The 22,683-nt window shown below is 35.1% G+C and overlaps 1 protein-coding gene across 1 annotated transcript in view; it reads right to left on the reverse strand.

Annotated features, from left to right (window-relative positions):
* Positions 1 to 21,013, reverse strand: part of LOC140139648 (uncharacterized) — a 192,328-nt gene extending 171,315 nt beyond the window's left edge. Inside the window, 4 exon segments of the mRNA XM_072161352.1 lie at positions 2,742 to 2,789; positions 15,571 to 15,650; positions 17,888 to 18,062; positions 20,840 to 21,013. Coding sequence (XP_072017453.1) covers positions 2,742 to 2,789; positions 15,571 to 15,650; positions 17,888 to 17,981 — 222 coding nt within the window. The 5' untranslated portion in view covers positions 17,982 to 18,062; positions 20,840 to 21,013.
* Between the last annotated feature and the right edge of the window lie 1,670 nt (positions 21,014 to 22,683).

Raw genomic sequence — 22,683 nt, forward strand, 5'->3', positions numbered from 1 at the left:
ATCTTCAGTAGATAGCACACAATACACTCAATACAAATGAGTAATAACCACTATTTTCAATTTTGATTTTTGTTTATATTCATTTCCACATTCAAAATGCTAAAGTATGGTCCAAATCCCACTAAAATTAGACTCCTGTTTAAAATTATTCTCAAACTTTAAAAACAAGTAAGATACTAGTGATTAGCGATGTGATTCAATATTTGCAACATCAGGTTCATAAAATAGCATATATTTATAAAACTTGATGAATTCTACTTTTCAGAAGATTACTTGCTTTGTCTAGTGTCAGTAAACTGAACTACATTTACCTGTATTCTTTGGTAACATTTTATAATGGGCTAATACATTTAAATTTTACACTTCCCCTGTGCAAGATTTTGAAAATATCTCCCACAGGAAGAGTAGGAATTTTAAATAGAATGAATACATCAGGCTGTTCAATATGAATTTTATACACCCTCTGAGAAAGATTCAACCTACATCTTCCACAGAGGGAGGGTAAGTTTCAAATATAGTTGGTTAAATGAATTAATTCCATTTGAAATTCATACTTTGGACACACAAAAAATTGTTTGCTTTTCTTCATCCGACCGACTATCTTGGCAGTCCCAACTGTATAAAGTTTGCATTTTGAAATCATTAATAGATTATGAAGTGAACACAAATTATAACTTTGCATATATTGAAAACACAAAATGCTGGGTTGTTTTTTTTTGCTTGGTTTTTTTTTTGTTTTTTGCAAAGTCAACCATGAATGATTCTATGATTTGGCTCTAGGTCCAGAGATACTACAAATCCGGAAAAAAAGAAAAGAAAAGAAAAAACATGTGACTATACTTGGATGATTACAGTACTTTACATTTTACTTTTGGTACCTGGAAAAAAAAGACATTAAGGAAAAAAACATGTTTTCCTGCACGACTGACCCAACTACTGAAAGTGATCTATAGACAAGCAAACAATTTATTTGTTTGGCCTTACCTTATAGAAGATTTTTCCTAAATTTCCCACAAGGGAGTGTGGACTAGTCCAATGTAATTTTTCCTCTATTCAAATGACTAAAATAACCCAACAAACAAATAATAACTATAGATATAACTACAGCCAGCAAGATTTTCTGTCTACTTGTCTAAACAGTTATCCATCAAACTATTTAGTGTAAGCTTAATCTATAATTGCATGATAGCACATCTCATATATCATGTTATCATAATCTACATCATACCCACTTACTAAAATTAAAGCAACACACAGCATCAACAACGATATTCTGTCTGATAATTTTATCTCTGTTTGTACTGCAATCCATCATTCTATTAAGTGTAAATCTGAATTGTTATTCCATGGTAGAGCATCTCATATCACAGCAGAGCAACACATTTTCACTGGCTTTCTATTTTCATGCCTTTTGCAAGAAAAATAATAATGAAAACAAAATACCAGAAAAATATTGGCAGTGCATGTATATGACTGTGTTTTGGTTTGGAGGAATATGCCAAATATGACTCCCCAAAAGGGCTCAGAATTCTAAAAACCATGAAAAAATGTCCATGAAAGAATGTTACTATACATGCATGTTATTGTGAATTTGATCATGACTTGTCTTTACCCAGACATATCCAATTTGCAATATAATAAGAAAATTGAGCTAGTCAGAGCTGATTATTTTGAAATTGAATCAAACATACATGAACAAATTTAGTTAAAAACTGTTTGTGATTAATATTGAATTTAGAAAAGTATTTTGAATTGGTATAGAAATGGAATATTCCAGTTGAAGTCTTTACACCCCCTATGGAAGACATAACCTTAATCTCCCACACAGGGAGTGTGCATTTTAATTGTGGTTACTTGAATGGGTGACTCTGTTCGAAAACCTACACCCCCTGTGCGGGCGCCTAAGGCCATATCTTCCATACATTGCAGGGGTGTATGAATTTCAACTGTAATAGCCCAATCATCATGTTGGGCATAGTACTTTGATCCTGTTATTTTCATGACACATCAATGATTTGTTTCTTTCTTTATCATTGTTTTCACCATAATATTCCAAACATATAATAGATGAACTATTTGCTGAAAGTAAAGTACTTTAGATGTCAATAATTTGAATGTTTTAGGCAAGAAAAAAAAAGTAGTCTTAGAGCTATCAGCTGCCACACATATTCATGTTGTGGTGCAAATTTTGCCTTGGAGAAATTGGCCAATTTACTATTTGCCCTATTCGTAACCATCTACATTTGATTTAAAAATCTTTGCAAAATTTGAGACATACTGCTTTTTTTTTAAAAGTTATTTTGCAGAATGTATCAACTAAACCCTGCCAGTGTTCCTAGTTTCCTGAAGAATCTCCAACTCTTTATCTGGGACTGTATATATCAGGCTTTACATACAAGTCTATGGAGGAAGTGGCCATTGAGTATTCTCCCCTGTGCAATTGTTGAAAAACATAATGTGCATGTTTTATGAAAATATTTGTTTTTAATTTGTGGGCATTTTTGTAAAAAGGATATTTACATCAGGCTTTACATGCAAGTATATGGAGTGAGTGGTCATTGAGGATGCCATTATTCACACATTTTTGGGTCTTGAAAATTCATGGTCTAAACCTCACAACACTATACCGTCTCCTGATGAATGAAGCCCGAAAATGTGTGATTAAATCTCCTTCATGGCACTGCATTATTCTTGTGCAGATTTCTTGTATATTTATATACACACAGATTATATATACTTACCTGTCTGACATTGTGATTAATATTACCATCCCAAGTGATTGAGATTTCCTGTGTGAGAAACAGAGACAATGAATTAGTGAAACAAATTTAGTTGAATACAACAACTCTCTGGCTGGCCTGTGATATTGTTGTCAACATGTAAACAGCTGTAGACTGGTACTTTCTTTAATGACAGTGTTTTTTCAACCATATTGCAAGTTTCCTTGAGTCAGTAATGTCTTGACAATAAGCAAATGGCACTCAAATTAAACCTTTTTCAGTTTAGCCTCAAGTTGCCAACAGTCTTGTAAAGCAACTGGTACATCATTTATTTGAGGTTTGAAAAATAGTTTACCACAAATTTGGACATGAACAATAAGAAGGAAAAAATGAATGTTTGATGCTCTCCATGAATGATTTAATATGAGTTGCGGACTAGTATTGTCACTTGTGGACCAGATTAATAGAATCTGTCGATGCTTCCATCACATGAGAGAGATACAAGCAGACACACAAGGAGCTTACCCATAAGCAAGCAAGAATGCTATTGATGGAGTAATGCATTTACAGATAGCCAAGATGAGGTATCATTTAATGTCACCAATCTATCATAATGTAAACCCATAAAGCTCTCAAATGCACTTTTCAAAGGATTTCAATTGGGTTCAATTTCCTTAATGGATACTATCCCATACATCTGCACTTATCAGTTTAGCATATGCTGTATGGTTTAATAAATTTAGTTGGTACATCATATTCTCCAAGCTCTCCAATAAAGCATAGTATTTATAATGTTGTGCTATCTTTAGTAGATAGCATATTTTTCTTTATCTTCAGTAGATACCATCACACACTGTCAGAAAGTTTGCTCAATTTTTGTTTTACCTTTATCAATATCATCAGTACATAGTACTATATACCAAGTGTTGGTCATTTTTTGTTTTATTTTAACAGATCTATAACATTACATTACTACCAACCTCAGTCATGATTGACAGAGTGACAGACATTGGCAACATCATAGATGCTGGAATAAATAGTGAATTTCTTGCTTTGCTATATTTGTTCAGTTCACAATTAAAAGGGGACATTTCTGGGAGTGAAAACTAACATTTTGTGAAAAGAAATATTACCAATCTATAATATTTCTTAGAAATACCAATCTATTTCTTATGGAAATGTTACAATATTGCTAAAACATTGATAGGATCGGATCTGGAAAGCTAATGGATCAGGTGAAGCAAGCAGAAGTTTGGATAGGCCGGTCCAGTAAGCAAAAAAGAAAATAGGTCCGAATCGACCAAGGTTGGAATTGGGAAACAAGTTAAACAGTTCAAATTGGGAAAGGGCACAAACATTTTCACTTAGTATGACTCCTTGTGATCATATTATTGATGGATAATATGCATTAACAGATGACATATTAACAGAGACAAGATGAAGTTCTGGTATCCTTTTAATGTCAGCAATCCATCATTTATAATATTAATGCAAAATGAAAGCCTGCAAAGTGGATTTTCAAGGCAATAACAATTGAATTCAATTTCTCTAATGGAAAATTGTAACTTTTAAATACAGGATATAAATAAATTCTAGGTTAAACTTAAATATGATTCTATTTAAATGTAAATTGAAGGATAATCAAATGAAAAAAAAAATGTAAACAATAAATTATCAACTAAAGCAAACCATAGGCTATTCCCACTGTGGGCTATTCCAGCTGAAATCCATATACAGCCCATGGAAGGTATGACCTTATCTCCCACTACAGAAATGTGAATTTCAAATAGGGTTACATGAATGGGTGATACATTTGAAATGTACCTCTGTGTTGGTGATTTAGGTAACATAGCGGCTATATGGATTTCATTTGGAATTGCCCAATGTTGGCTTGTTTTGAAGGAGTAACTACTTTGATGCTGTAGATTCATACATATTAATAACAAGATGTTTAAGTCAATCATCATGCATCCAGGTGACAATCATTGATGACATTTTCTATTTTTCCAATATTACAAGGCAAATACTGTTTAAAGGAAGGAAATATGACTATTGTGTCAGGCAGAATTACTTCAAATTTAAATATATAGTAATATTAAAAAGTAATATCAGTGATGTGTATTTTTCCCAATGGAATACGAGTTATACAAATAATTATTAGGCCTAAACTTAAACTCATTAAATACGGTTTATAAGTGCAAATTACGAACCCAAATATATGATAGTTTCAAGCAACAGGATATATAGTTTCTTCATACAAATCAAGGTGTGTATTGGGAGGGGATATTTAAAAAAAAATCCATGCTGACAGGAAGGAGTTGTATTTCCTACCTCAAGGAGAATTATTTTTTAAAACAATTACAGATAATTAAATTCAAACATTTTGCTAGGCAAATCCAATAAAAAAGTAACTCACTACTTTAGCTTTCGCCATTTGGGCTGACGGCTTGATCACAAGTGTCTTGGTCCACTGCTTTTCCCGGGAAACAGCTTGTTGACATTTCCCGGAAGTGATGTTGTTTTTGTTTTGAGCAGTGGATCGTATATGTTAGAGAAGCATCGATCAGCCTGCTGCCTGATTTATGCCCATAATTCAATCTCATTTATTTATTTATTTTTCACATTTCTGTTCAAATAATTATATTTAATACTGCTTTCGTATCTTTTTCTTCAAAACACCCCTACCCTCCCAATGGTACAGCCCTAATTTCCATTCATGGCAAAACGTCGAGGCCACATGGGTGTGCTGGTTTCCCGGGTCTTTTGCGCTGTAAGCCATTCTCAATTAAATTGGTGCGATCGCCACACACAGTACTATGACAGGAGTGCTGAAGTTGGTTGGGGTTTCCCCAGGCCCGGGCCTAAGGTCACGTCAGCAAAACAGCGACCGAAACAGCAACAAACCAACACAAGCGTGAGAACTGGCTCGCGCACTGTGTGGTGCATGTAATTCAACCCGGAATTCACCTTTGTTTTTGTTTTAACATTTGAGTTATTTAAAAATAACTTAAATTTTATGGACCAGGAGTAAGGAATTATATCCATCTGTACAACGTAAGTTGATTTGTAAGCTTGAAAGATTAAAAAGCAGGCTGGTACAGCTGCTGAAATGATCGGTAGCAATAATCGGTAATGTTTACTTTTTTACCGGTCCCGATTCAGAACCAGTCAGGCAAAAATCGGCCCCGATTCAGAACTGTCGATCATGATTGGTGCGGTGATCGAGATATCTTCGTCGCGGTTGATTGCTTTGGCCCCCTTTTTGCGGATTTGGATAGCTTCCCTTATTCCTCTTCTTCGTATACGATTCACTGCTCAAAACAAAAACAACATCACTTCCGGGAATTGTCAACAAGCCGTTTCGCAGGAAAAGCAGGAAAAACTTGTGATCAAGCCGTCAGCCCAGATGGCGAAAGCTAAAGTAGTAAGTTACTTTTTTATTGGATTTGCCTAGCAAAATGTTTGAATTATTTAATCTACAATCCTACAAATGCATCTATTTACTGAATTACAGGTAAGTTTGTTCTAACGATCGCTCAAAGAAAATCTAAATTAGTCTACAAATGATAATATCCCTTTGTGAATTCTCATCTTCTCTGGTTTGATAAATTACAATTGCTTGCAGAGAAGAACAGCAATTGTTTACCTTTTTAGCACTTACACAGCTTAAACACGGAAGTGCAGTTCTGATTGGCTAATTGAATGACATGGAAAAGCTTTAAATCATCCACACCTCATTTGCTAACCAAGCTGTGTAGCACTGCATGATCCTGGCACAGCCCTGTTCTGTTCATGGTAGCAATTGTAATGTATTCACGAATGGTTAAACTGCTGCAAATGTTTGGATACTACCAGGTAGAATATTTTATCATACATGAATTGTAAATACGGTAACATAAATATTTAATGTCTACTACTTTGAAATGTAAATTCTGGATAAGAGAAACAAAACTAAAATAACTATGCTGTAGCTAAACTACACCATCATTATAGCATGCAAAACAGGAAACTGTTCAAATGGGATAACATCCCAAGATAAAAGGTTAACATCACACGGGACACTAAATCTGGATCAATGTGAACTTGTGAAATCTGTAGCAAAACTATCAATATACATTTGTAGCTTTTAAGAGAGAGGACAGTGTTCAAACATAAAGGGCAACTTCATACAGGATACTAAATCTGGATCAATATGGAATCAGAGCTGGAAAAATGTGAATTTCCCAGAAATATACACAAAAACTTCCCTCTTCAGATTATTATGTATTTCTTTATTTTCAAACCCTAACTTTCTCTCCAAACACCAAATTTCCAGGAGAACAAGGTTCAAAATATTCTTCACTTTTTCCGCCCTCACGTGGACTTCAAATATCCATAATCAATGTTGACTTGCACAGCAAATAAAATTCATGCACTAAAAACACAAGTGTTGTAATAAATGCAAGTAATGTAACACATGAAGTAATGCCCTGCAGGGCAAGATTTTTCCACCCGATCCTGGCATTCCCCAAATAATACCAACCCGACCCGACACGGCCCTGAAAAATTTGGAACCAACCCGCCTGATTCGGACCGATTCAATTTTTTTGGGCACAGCGCACCGATTGATCAGTACTATGTATGTATTTATTACTTATTCCCTGCTTATTTCACAGTGGATGGATAAGATCACTTCACATATAAATGCATTATGTAAGTACCGAGTCATTATAAAGTTATTGCGCAACCAATTATCTTTTATCTATTGCCTTTTATCTGTTACCCGATCGCCTCCCCCCATTTTTCTCATTCCATGTCAATTCAACAATTTTGTCAGTAGATTATATCTTCAGTAGATAGCATTGCATACTACAACCATGTTTGATCACATTTGAAGCTATCTTCAGTAGATAGCATTACATACTACAACCATGTTTGATGATGTTTAGATAGCATTACATACTACAACCATGTTTGATCACATTTGAAGCTATCTTCAGTAGATAGCATTACATACTACAACCTAGTTTGATCACATATGAAGCTATCTTCAGTAGATAGCATTACATACTAAAACCATGTTTGATCATATTTGAAGCTATCTTCAGTAGATAACACTACATACTACAACCTGTTTGATCACATTTGAAGCTGTCTTCAGTAGATAGCATTACATATTACAACCATGTTTGATCACATTTGAAGCTATCTTCAGTAGATAACATTACATCAGGCCTTCATTTTTGACAATTGCAGGAGCTCTGTTAATCACTCTCCTGAGTTTACTTAGGTGCTCAACAAGGAGCTTGATCTTTTAATATCTGTATTAAAACATAGGGATAAAAATAGTGAGGAGCTCAGTAAATCATACTCCTGAAATGTTGTTAAGGAGGGCTGTAGGAGCTCTGGTGCAACTGAGCTCCTCAAAAATGAAGGTCTGTTACATACTACAACCTTGTTTGAGCACATATGAAGCTATCTTCAGTAGATAGCATTACATACTAAAACCATGTTTGATCACATTTGAAGCTATCTTCAGTAGATAGTATTACATGGTACAACCATGTTTGATCACATTTGAAGCTATCTTCAGTAGATAGCATTGCATGGTACAACCATGTTTGATCACATATGAAGCTATCTTCAGTAGATAGCATTACATTCTAAAACCACGTTTGATCACATTTGAAGCTATCTTCAGTAGATAGCATTACATGGTACAACCATGTTTGATCACATTTGAAGCTATCAGTATATAACATTACATACTACAACCTTGTTTGATCACATTTGAAACTGTCTTCAGTAGATAGCATTACATATTACAACCATGTTTGATCACATTTGAAGCTATCTTCAGTAGATAGCATTGTATGGTACAACCATGTTTGATCACTATCAGTAGATAGCATTACAAAGTACAACCATGTTTGATCACATTTGAAGCTATCTTCAGTAGATAGCATTACATATTACAACCATGTTTGATCACATTTGAAGCTATATTCAGTAGATAGCATTGCATGGTACAACCATGTTTGATCACATTTGAAGCTATCTTCAGTAGATAGCATTGCATGGTACAACCATGTTTGATCACATTTGAAGCTATCAGTATATAACATTACATACTACAACCTTGTTTGATCACATTTGAAACTGTCTTCAGTAGATAGCATTACATATTACAACCATGTTTGATCACATTTGAAGCTATCTTCAGTAGATAGCATTGTATGGTACAACCATGTTTGATCACTATCAGTAGATAGCATTACAAAGTACAACCATGTTTGATCACATTTGAAGCTATCTTCAGTAGATAGCATTACATATTACAACCATGTTTGATCACATTTGAAGCTATATTCAGTAGATAGCATTACATGGTACAACCATGTTTGATCACATTTGAAGCTATCTTCAGCAGATAGCATTACAAGGCTCCCGCTGGACGCGAATTCTTGCGTCCAGACGCATTTTTGTATTGTTGGACGCAATGTTCAACAAATTTCATCAACCCGTTGCGTTCAGTCGGACGCAAGTTGATTCAGCCCAAAAATGAGTGATTATAAGCTTACCAACATCATCATCATAAAAATCACGAAAATTATGTTGACTGATCACTCCTAATTCTCCTAATAAAGCTTAATTAATATTCATAACCAATGGACCAATCAGTAAACGAGTTATTGACCTTTCACATTTAACCACTCCCATTTTGCAACACTTCCGGGTCACCAGTCAATGAATGAAAATTCTTACGGCACGGCAGCGCGCGAGACGTGATAAGCTTTTGCAAAAACACAAGAGCAAAAATACAACTTTCTAAACTATCGCACATTGTCAGCAAGTTTGCATTCAAGTAATTTGTTATTGACAATAATATTTACATAAATCTTTAAAATCTCATCAGGAATCTGAAAGGAAATAGTCAAATATTTGCATCAAACTGCGATGTAATGCCGGCAATCACGGGGCTTTGTAAAATTGTATTCCCTGTTGCCCAACACATTAACATACATGTACAGACGCACAAAAAATTTGTGGGACGCACATTTCCGACCAGGTTTTACAGTTGTGCGTCCAATCGGAAGCAGAGTTTTTGAAGGCTAGCGGGAGCCTTGTAGCATTACATGGTACAACCATGTTTGATCACATTTGAAGCTATCTTCAGTAGATAGTATTACATTCTAAAACCATGTTTGATCACATTTGAAGCTATATTCAGTAGATAGCATTACATGGTACAACCATGTTTGATCACATTTGAAGCTATCTTCAGTAGATAACATTACATGGTACAACCATGTTTGATCACATATGAAGCTATCTTCAGTAGATAGCATTACATGGTACAACCATGTTTGATCACATTTAAAGCTATCTTCAGTAGATAACATTACATGGTACAACCATGTTTGATCACATATGAAGCTATCTTCAGTAGATAGGATTACATGGTACAACCATGTTTGATCACATATGAAGCTATCTTCAGTAGATAGGATTACATGGTACAACCATGTTTGATCACATTTAAAGCTATCTTCAGTAGATAACATTACATACTACAACCATGTTTGATCACATTTGAAGCTATCTTCGGTAGATAGCATTACATACTATCAGAAGGACATTCCTCATATTCATAATGCAATTTTGATATGTCTGGTGTACTCTCAGCTCCCACTAAAAATACTGTGCAAATGTTAATATCCGATTCCTTAAGTCTCTCAAATAGGCTACTTTTCATGATGCAAGCGGTAAAGACAAGCTTTAATATATTTCTGGGAATATTATACAGTTGCATATGTTCAGGAGTTTTCAAGACATTCCTGCATCAATGCCCATTTTATGATTGCAAGATGTTGCACTTTTTTGCAATATTGAATCAATTGACTCTCATAACTTATGTAGCATCTGAGTAAATAAAATCAAAAGCTCACATATGCACATTTTCTGACAATTTATGGAATTTTTCCTGACAGTTAAGGAATAGATCAATGAGCATAAAGAGGTCAATTGGATTCATCATACAGCTCAAGGAACTCATGGAAGTGTTAACATATCAAAGTGCCGACTATGTGTGTTCATTTAAATTGATTTTATTGACAAGCAACTAATTCTGCTTGATTCAAAGAGAATTGACCTCAAGAGTACAGACTCTGCCATGTTTGGGTATTGCTTGTGGAGGTAAAATAGTGTATGTCCAGATTATTAAACCATGTGCCGCATGCACCCGATATTATAACTTGATCTGCATCTAATGCTCACAATGACTGTCAAATTACTCTTTAAATCTTTGTACAAGTCTTTAGGGGTGATTGTTTTAGCATACAAGAACACCCTAAAATGAATAATTTTGGCATCATTAACAAATATAACAGAATATGCCATGTAGAATTTTTATTTTTATTCCCAGTTAGGTTGAATTGGTTGAGCTAATTGGTTGGTTAGGATTGTGCTGTTTCATCAAGCAAACCAGAATAATATTTGGAAATTCAAAAAAATTAGTTTTGATTTTTTTCTGGAAGTAGGAGTTATCTGAATGGTTTTTATGTAATCATGGTATATGAGCATCAAGGCATTTAAAAAATGCTGACCATATACTCATTATTTTTTTCAATTTCATAGGAGTGCACTTGAATTGCTACAAAATTATGATCAAATTAGCATTCCATCAAATACTGTCATAACAAATTTGATCAATTGCTACACAACAACCACCATTTCACAACAGCACTTATGCTTTCAAGCAAAAGTGAGTTGAATGCGGGCAAAATTAATTTTCAGAAAATCAAAATGACCATTAAATACATTGTTATATTTTGGGAACTACATGCATTATAACTTTGATATAGCATATGTGATGCAATCCAGCTGAAATGAGTCGGATGTGGACTCAAATCATATTCTACAGTTTTGTATTTCTAATAGCAGCATTTATTTAGCTTGATATCACTAAAAACACCATGTTTTTTTACACACTTTGTTAGAAAGTTATTCATTCAAACTTAGCCATCTGTGTATGATCACAAAAAAGGAAACAGTCTGTTGAAACCACTAGTGTAGTGGCGAAAAATCACTAAACATGAGTAAATCACCTTCATTTTCAGTTGGAATTGTTCTTAATTTTAAATGAACAAAAATCAACATTATTAATGAACTTGTTACTACAACCATGTTTGATCACATTTGAAGCTATCTTCAGTAGATAGCATTACATAGTACAACCATGTTTGATCACATTTAAAGCTATCTTCAGTAGATAGCATTACATACTTCAACCATGTTTGATCACATTTGAAGCCGTCTTCAGTGGATAATATTACATACTACAACCATGTTTGATCACATTTGAAGCTATCTTCAGTAGATAGCATTGCATGGTACAACCATGTTTGATCACATCTGAAGCTATCTTCAGTAGATAGCATTGCATGGTACAACCATGTTTGATCACATTTGAAGCTATCTTCAGTAGATAGCATTACATAGTACAACCATGTTTGATCACATTTAAAGCTATCTTCAGTAGATAGCATTACATACTTCAACCATGTTTGATCACATTTGAAGCTGTCTTCAGTGGATAATATTACATACTACAACCATGTGTGATCACATTTAAAGCTGTCTTCAGTAGATAGCATTACATACAACCATGTTTGATCACATTTGAAGCTCTCTTCAGTAGATAACACTACATACTAAAACCATGTTTGATCACATTTGAAGCTATCTTCAGTAGATAGCATTACATAGTACAACCATGTTTGATCACATTTGAAGCTCACTCGTCTATGGCAAGTGGAAAATCGCTCACTAGAATTTAGCGGTGGCAAGCGAGAGTAGATAGCATTACATACTACAACTGTGTTTGATCATATATGAAGCTTTGTATCTTCAGTAGATAGCATTACATAGTACAACCATGTTTGATCACATTTAAAGCTGTCTTTAGTAGATAGCATTACATACTACAACCATGTTTGATCACACTTGAAGCTCTCTTCAGTTGATAGCATTACATTCTAAAACCATGTTTGATCACATTTGAAGCTATCTTCAGTAGATAGCATTACATAGTACAACCATGTTTGATCACATTTGAAGCTCACTCGTCTATGGCAAGTGGAAAATCGCTCACTAGAAATTGAGTTTGGGCGAAGGTGGCAAGCGAGAGCAATCGCTTGCCTCAAACGGCAGGGCGTGCTATTTCTGGGGCAAAACTGGCCAGCCATCTAAATGCTGTTTGCATAATGGAATGCATGTTGTTTTAAAATAAATTAGTTGTGAAATGACAACACCATATGAAGCCACCAGCACTGTCATTTATATGACTGCAAATAATGCCATGCCATGGTCTTGTGATTTAATGGGATCAAACTGCATTAAAGCATGTCCTGACCTATCACCCATAATTGATCAAATGCAGCTTCTATTGGGCTATTCTAATTGAAATCCATACACCTACCCTACGGAAGACTTGACCTTATTCGCCCATTATTTTATTCTTTTGAATAACAAAATAAAATTTACTTTTATTTTTTTGGTTTCCCTGTAAATAAATCGAATAGTTGATGACAGACATACTGCCAGCGAATAATTACACTAGCATATTGTAATCACGCCATGTCCAGCATGAATTGTGTAAGTGCATGATAATGTCAAATGATATAAAAAGTATATGTGACCGTCCATCACAAATAAGCCCAGAAGTCGGCCCATTTTAAAGTTGATTTTTTTCCAGATCATAACTGAAGCTTGAATATAACACTTTAACCAACTTGGTATGATATTGAGAAAACCCCACTTAATGATATCAAAATTCTATCATTTCTGTTGAAACCAGTTCCATAAAATGTCAATTTTTAATTATTTCTAGTGTTTGCATAGCTGTATAACTTTGCAGCTGTATAAGAGAAGTATGAAAGATTTCAAATCGGTGAAAATTTCATTTTTCTCAAAATATGACATTTTTGGACATTTTGCACTGTAGCTCAAAATCACATGGTGGATGGTCACATATTAAATGTACTACATCACAAGACGTAGTCGATATACAATTTAAAATAAAATGTATAAATCACAAGTAGTTTTTGTACCTAGAGGCATTTGGCTTTTTAAAAGAGGATGGTGATGGTCCTACTCCTATCAACAACATCATCCCCATTTTTACTTCATCAAAAATGCAAATTTAAAAACAAGCTAGGTAGTTCAAAATCAGCGCAAAAAAAATCACATCCGGGAAAATGATTACTTTTTACAGCAGATTCTAGCTGCATGAAAATAAATTAGCCTAAACATAAAACAACATGCTAAAATATCACAAAATTTAACTAAATATTTGCCAATGCTTATTTAATTGAGAATGAATGGCATTGACATAAAAAGATATATTTTGACCTGCCCATTACATCCATGACATATCTTCTTCAAATTTGATTAATAGACTTGCACTAGTGTCAAACAAATTTCATTTGTGAGTTTCCTCATATATTTTCCACATCCACGTCGTATAGTTGAAATCAATAAAAGCCTGACAGGTTTAAGAGAATCACACGGGTATTTGACCAGTGATCAGATGCTATTATGGCACTTATTCAGCTCAATTGTGGCTATGCGTCTTGATTAACAGGGTCCATACTACTAAATTGATTCCTATTGACTTACTGTGTGCAGAATCAGGGACTGTCTTTTGGAATTTGCAGGAGAGCATGACATAGCTTTTCTGGAACCTTCAAGGGGAGCTGTTTAGACCATTTACAATAGAATGTAAGGAGATAATGGTCAACTAAGGAGAGCTAAAAATCACTCTCCTATATCAGATTTAAGGAGAGCAGTAGAGAGTGATTGCTCTCGCTCTCCTCAAAAGGTGGTTCCTGCAGAATGGTAGCAACAGCCATATTTGTCCAGAAAAAACTGCAGGGTACTTCTTAATCTTACGTTTTTCCCCTCCCAAGTAAAATCATGACAATAACTTGACTTGATAATTTGTAAATGATTAGACTTGACTTGAGTCACAACCATCCTGTGACTTAACTTGACTTGACTTGACTTGACTTGACTTGAATTGACTGGTGACTGATCATTTGTCAATGTGTAACATGGAACAAATTACATTTTCATTTTTGCATATTAGAGCATTCATGTTACTTACATACTTGCTTATTATTTACATACTCACTCACCATTTGGTCCAATGTCACATAACCGCAAGACACAACACCAGAAAAATAACACAACAATGAAACAACAACAAACTACTGGGAATACGGTAATTGATTCATCATTTTGATAACCAGCAGTGCTGGCCAATAAATGTAAGTCTGTTCGCCTGCTCGCATACAACAAGGGTTTTTTTCATTGCCTTATTAGCAATCATTACCATACTTTATGTCCATGAAAAGAGAAATCATCCAGTGGCATAGCCAGTGGAGGGATAGACAGGCTACAGCCCCCGAGTCATGATGTACACAACGCTCCCAGACCGTGTATACCTTATGTCCATAAAAAGGTTCTTTTGACCTGTTTCAGTTCAATTAATCTAATTTTGATCCACTTAAGCATGAATGTTGCTTATGTTTGTCCCATTACAGTATTTCAGTGAAATTTGGGCCTGTATGCCACTGAAAGCTACATTGTACTCAAGGGTGTCACTGACATCACATGCTTGCCAAGAACACTGGTTGGTGAAATCATGTTTTTGTCGGTATCCAGCCACATGTTTGAGGCACTTTGAGCCCATCTGTTCTGACAATCTAGCTACGCCCCTGACACCATCAATGGCACACGAATTGTGTTTTATTTTCAAACATTCTTCTACCATAAAAAAGAAACAAATTGCTTGAGTATTAGCCCTTACCTGTCCTTCACTGATGGTTAGTTCTGAAGGTAAAAATCCAGCCTTGGTCAAAACCACCTCAATGGCCTCTTGGAAGGATCCTGCAATAGTCAATGGTAAACAATATTATTACACCTATACATGAGATAATGGTGCCAATTGATTGGTCAATCATGTATGACGCAACAAAAACAGGATTCAGCTACCATCAGCTGATCTGTGCAAACAATCTTCATGTAATTGCAAAACCGATTTATCTGCTATTTCTCTACATTTTCCTCAATCCCACCATCAAAGTTTGGTGACAGAATTAAACTGCATGTACAGTAAGACTCTTATTGAACTTAATATTTTCACAGGATTTTTTTAAGCTGTCCCTAACAACCACAGTTCAAAATAGCTTGTCCAGCCCGATTTGCAAGTTTAACGGACGCTGATAAGGCCAATTAAAATAAAAATGTGTATATCGTCCGAACTTTCTCAAAATATTTACTATTTATTTCTGTGTAAAATTGCAATTGTGAAAGCTTTGTCAACACATAAAAAGGGAGGCCCCTAGTATTTTTTTTTTTTATTTCCCCAAAGCCTTGCCCCAGCTTGAAGAAATTGTTTGCTATGTGTTTATAAATGATAACCAAGTTCTTGACAAGTCTTTTTATTACAACAATTGTAAAAAACAAATAAGGGAGCAAATAAGAAAAATAATGAAAATATTTGATAATCTCCAAAAATCAGTGAGGTCAGGGATGATATAGGCCTACAAGTTATTTAATTTACTTGGCCTAATGAGGAATGGTAAGTTACCATGTAATTTAAATTTGAATGATTGGGCACCATTAGCTCATAAATATGTAAGAGGCGTAATAAAACAAATACTACATGGTTTATAGCTCAGAGAAATAGGTCAAACTATTCGCCCCTCAGTACTACATGGGCCAAATCCGTGTCCACAGCGAGTTTACAGTGAATGCTACAAAACCTACTACCTACTACCCCACTGCTTAAAAATGGACCCAGTTCAGTTGGTATTGAGAGTGCTGCCCAGAGTCCCAAGTTCAAGTCCTGGTCAAGTGTTATTTCCTGTAATCCAGTAATCCTTAATCAACATGGAGTGTGCAATGTTTGTGATTGCAACTTAGGTGACTCTGGCCATAACACTATTGATCACTCTCCCCAATGTTAAATCAACTCATCATTGCATTTTAGGTGCTACATGTATATGATGTGTTGACAAAACCAGACATAAGTCACTAATTTTGAAAATTGAGTTTTTGACATACCGGTAATCATTTAGTATAGGTCTTCAGCTTTCATTTGATACCAAAATTATGTGTCTAGGACATGTGGTCCTCATTCTACGTCTTTCAACAGGAAGGGGGAAGTGACACATAAAGAAGCAAGCAAAATGGCTTTAAAGTTGTAAAATGACATGTTTAGGGACTTGGTTTGGCTCAAAAAATGCTAGATTTGGGTGCTTTAGATGTAAAAGAATATTTTGCTTTCAATGATACATGCAGGTTAAAGTAAACATATTAAGGAATCAAAAAATAATAAAAACTGAAAAACAAAATCTGCAAGATTTTTCACTCCTATCCCAACTTTGACTCACTGTATCTCAAAATGGCTAAGTGCGACTTACATGTATGGCAGGTTTTGTCAGAGCGGGTCACATTTAAAAATACAAGGGTATTTCAGTCAAAAAAGATGCAAAAAATGTCATGTTCACCAAAGTGTACAGTACCAGAGTTCATTATTTTCTAACATCCTACTAAACTTGAAGTTTATCGGCTGTTGGTTGGGTTTACAATGTAGGGATAGAGGGGATTAATGACATTGATTGTCTCAACAGTTGGATGTTCAACCTATCCAAGCCATAACATTTTCACATTTTATGGTATAAAAGCCACTGCAAACAATGTGTAAATTGTTGTGGGAGCAAAAAGGTGTGTATTTTTATACTACACAACAGGGGTAGCACGAGCACAAAAAATCAAGGGGTCTAATTTAATTTTTCTGGACCCTTTGGTACCTGCAAAACCAACATTTAAGGGGTCCAATGAGAATTTAAGGAGTCCATCTGTCCGAAATTATAAACTTCGGAACTTGTCAAATATTTCAGTAAAATTATTAATGTTGTTGGCCTATGGTGATTCAAAAGATTTACTGATCTTTTTATTTTTAATTAATTTGGTCACTTTCAACTTGAGATTTTTAAAAAGGAGTTCAAAATGGACAAAATCAAAAAATAAGGAATCCCTGGACGCAAACTCCTTAAATGCGACCCCTGCTATACACAACAAGTTACTAATAATTATCATACCATGACTAGACTTCTTACCTGGTGAAGAATGGCTGACAACTACATGTTTCTTCTTTTTGGATGCCTTGGTTGACTGGGATGAGGAATTGTTTTTGGATGCTCCTGAACCCATTTTATGTTCCACACATCATCTGTATTCTCTGGTCATGATCAAATATTCTGGCTTGCTCCAAGAACTGGTTGCTTTGTAGAACTATGTGAAAAAAATCAGAGCAATGTACACTAAAACAATATGCACTGATAAGTTTGAATAATAAAATGCACAGGCCACAGACTGTATAGTTCCAGTAACTGTAACTCGTCGTACCTAGAGTTACAGTTCACTCTATTATTATCTTTTCCACAAATAAGAAACATCACAATATGTGGGCTCATTTTGGGCTCTAAGGATGCAGCTGAGGAACTCTCTCAAGGACAGTTTGGGCATGCACTGACGATTTTAATCCCATTGTACCAGGGTTTGGGCGTGCTTGGATGATTTTAATCCCACTGTACTAGTCTATACTCCCAAAGTTGAGGTAATTGATCAACATTGATCTCATCTTTTGGGTGGGTTCAAAATTCCCAGGGTTGGCAAAACCTGCAATCTTCATGGGAGTACATTGTAATTTACTTGGTGCAAAAGTGGTCAAAATATTGCTCTGCAAAATGTCTTGATTTTCATGATTTGGATTTATCATATTGAGCAGCATTCTACTTGTGATGTTTCTACACTGTGCAGAGAGGGTCTACATCATCTCTGAGGTAAAACTGACAAATACAAGGTATATTTCTTGATGCTTGAAGTTTGGATTTCTTAAATGTACAGTGCATCCCTATGTACCGCTGCAAGACTTCAGGTCAGTAGATGTCATTATGTTTATGATAAAGACCGAAGTCTTGCTGGCAGGACTACAGACTGTACAGATGGTTCCTGGATCCAAGTGATACCGTAGGGCTGCTAAGAATATGCAATTGCGTTATATGTGGCGCAATTTGCATATTTTGGCTCCAAATGTGGAGGTTTTTTTGACATTTTGGGAAAAAGCTATAAAAAATATATTTGATAATAATGTCAGCTTTCTTTTGATACCAAATTTATTGATAAACACTAATGTTTAAGAAAAATATCAATACATTTGAACAACTATGATGCTCCCAAAATGAAAACGCCTTAAAGTTTATAGCAGGGGTGGAATTTCGCGGGAGTCCGAGAGTCGACTCTCGCAGAGACTCCCGTAAAAGTCCTATTGCGAGAGTCCATGTGGACTCTCGCTGAAATGATCGGCTCAGTGAACTTACGCTTAAGTTCAACACGCCTTTAAAACTCAAAGCCTTCAAAATATAAAGGAAAAGTCACCAAAGATGCAATGACATATGGAAGTGAGAGTATGATGACACATATATTAAAAACTTAACTTTGTTAGTTTATTTGTTAGTTTGTTTGTTTGAATGCATTTTACATAGGCCTACATATAATACCTTTTGGACTCCCGCAAGATTGTACAACGAGAATCCATTTACGGGAATCCATGGACTCTAGCAAAACTCTCTTGCGAGAATCCACTTGGACTCCTATGGCACTTTACGAAATTCCATCCCTGTTATAGTGTACCGCTACCTCTGCCTTGGTCAATTGGATGATCCAGTTCTATAGCTGTTCAAGATATCTTGACACTTTCCATAATTAAAGGGCATTTCGTGATCCACAGCCTCATCCCCCACTTTTCTCAAAAAAAGTTGAGATTTTTATATCACTGGAAACCTCTGGCTACATAATGTTTATGTACAAAATATTTCTTGCAGATTAATTCGCTTTTGCAAAGATATCGTGGAAATTTGAATTTCGTTCTGGTGCACCAGAACGAAATTACAACGCATTGTCTATGGAGCAGTGTAATACACAAATCATGCATAACTCGCAAACGCAAAATCGGAATCAACTGAACTTTTGGGAATAGGCTTTTTTCGTGGATATGTACTGAAAAATGTCATAAAAAGACGATGCTAGGATCACGAAATCCTCCTTTAAATTATTGGTGTTTTGCTCTACGGTATCATTTTAAATACAAAATTTAATACTATCAGTATCATATCTTTTTTATTCCAATAATACATTAAAAAAGCTAACCATTAAAATGCATGCCCTTATAGGCCACAGCATTTGTCTACAAACTTGCAAGAAGGAAGAAAAAAGATGATAGATACAGTTATGGCAGGAATTCCCCTGAAAGTATATAGGAATGTTTTGGCGATGGTAAAAGGTATATGAACAAAAAAATCCACAAAATATGGTGAAAATAATTGCTACATATACTCAAATCTGAAAGTGAGTAGCAGTTTTTGCTACACAATAAAATAGATGAAAATCGAACACTGGAGGGAACCCATACCGTAGTTAGCTCTGCACAACGGTATGGGATAAAGTGTATACAAAAAGCTAGTGCAACGCAATTGCATGATTTCAATTAGAGTTTGTACTAAAAAATACAAGGCTCCTGTAGCTTTAATAGTTGCATGTTTCAATGTCATAAAATTAATTACATAACTTTTTGTACTTCTTACCGTTACCTAAACTCCTATGCTTGAAATTATAATTAATACTCCATTATTTATAAATAAAAATTCATCAGCCCATGATCCAAATCGGCGCACCAAAACTGAGCAAACTTAGATAGGGCAGTACCAGTACATGATGAGTTTAACGAAAATGTCATACCAATAAATGATGTGTCTGTTTGCCCGGTTTTTTAAGTTTGCGTTGTGAACCAAGTTCATATCATATTTTGTGATGAAAAATGATTACAAATGTGTGACTATCTTTATCATCAATCAGTTGTAGAGCCAAGCTTTCAATGTGCAGTGGGTCCCATCATGCAAATAGACTCACTTTTACTGTACGTATTGAAACTCGCAAGTCCATGAGCACGTCCCATATAATTTAAGCTTACTTAAATTTAACTGTACGTACGGTACTAGCTGTTCACGTACCTTTTAAGTTTTATTATTCCAGAACTCCACTCCTATATTACTAGTGTCACTTGCACAACAAATCCTGTTTAAACGTGTTCTCAGCATCCGCACAGATAAAAGTTTCCGAATTGTGATGAGCTCGAGAGATTCTGTCATCTGCTAGCGGAGGATGATGTTTGTTTCTCTTCATCAATGCAGGTTGCCACGGTTGCCATCCCATTTTTAATTGGAACCTTGGAACTTTCTTTCTACACGTAATGGAAATCAAGCAGGGTCACCGGGCAGGGTCTGCAAAATTTGAGCCATACAAAACTAGCCCCAAAAACTAACAAGGTAATAATAGCTAATAATTTATAATAATAATAAACAAATAATGGTTTTGTATTTATATTGTTAATTAACTTGTGTTGCTTTTTTGTCGGTTTGTTTATTCGTTTGTTGCCGACGCAAGTCATGAAGTTGCTTTCATGGTGCACTCAGTGCCGTGCAGTGGCGTAGATTTTTTTCGGACATTGGGGTTGGAAAAAAATTTTAGAGACAGAATAAAGTTTATAATACAAATACGCGTGAAGCGCGCGGAAAATATTGCCTTATGCCTAAATGCCTAAATTTCAAATTTCACAGCTCCACAACCTGGCTGAAGGCCAAAGCTTTTGGCTGTATAATGTTGGTGATAATTTGAGTGTAAAAGTGAGTTTTTCTGGTTGACATGATTTATTTATAAAAACAGGGAAAATCTGTTCCAACTGACCGGCGGGGAACCAAAGGATGGATCCAAAAGGATACAACAGTGTCACACTAGCAATGGATAAAATTAAAAACAGGGAAAATATGACACAACATCCAATGGGGGAGTAACATAAGACATATAAACAAAGTTAAAAACCCGACGTTTCGAAAAGACAAAACTTTTCTTTCTCAAGGGATAAAATAAGAGACCTGCTCTCAGTATAGTGGAGACCAGCTCCACTATAGTGGAGACCAGCTCCACAATGATTTATTTAATCATAATTTCTATAACCTATAATTTGGCCCAATTTTAGTTCACTAGACTCAAAAATATATTGCTCTTTGCATTGGGCATTGGATGAGAAAAGCATTTACTTTTTTTCTTTTGCTCTGAACATTTTATTCTGAAAGGTCAATTTTTATATATAATATCTTTCGTCAACGGGGTTATCGGAGACCCACTTCAAAGTGATTTAGTTCGCTATTAGGGAATCCGCCAGGGACCCCATTGACAATTGTTTTTGTGTTTATTGTTTTAAGGCTTTTTTTCTGCCATTGTATGTATGTTTGCCTGGATTATCAATAAATCAAATCAAATCAATCAAATCAAATCAATAATAAATAAATAATAAATAAATAAATTGAAACTAAACTGGTGAAATATCGTGCAAAAGTGGAAGTTCGGGGCACTTGATGTGTATGTACAGTAACTGTTCGTGAACATAATAGTGTCCTCAGCCACTATTTATGTTCACGAACAGTTACTGTACATACACATCAGTTCTCAGAGAGCTCTTGATGTTCAGCTATGCAGTGATGAATGCCTAATGAATGCCTAATGCGCGACCTTGTACACGAGAAATTGGGAAGGGACAACAAAAGTCATGGAAAGTGGTTTATTTGCATAATACAATATTGATATGTCCTGCTCAAATTCTAAGCTCGTACGGTGAAATTGATCTATTTTTTTATATTTTAGTCCAAGTATTTCTCATTAAATTGATATACATATGAATTGTAATATCACAATTTACTAATATATAATAAAGAAGCGGCCTGATTTTATCCATTTGTGTAAAATCATTAAATTTGTAATTGATTCAGAAGTTTCTTTTTCTGATAACAAAAACAGT

Source organism: Amphiura filiformis, chromosome 18 (assembly GCF_039555335.1).
Source record: "Amphiura filiformis chromosome 18, Afil_fr2py, whole genome shotgun sequence".
NCBI classification, from domain to species: Eukaryota; Metazoa; Echinodermata; class Ophiuroidea; order Amphilepidida; family Amphiuridae; genus Amphiura; species Amphiura filiformis.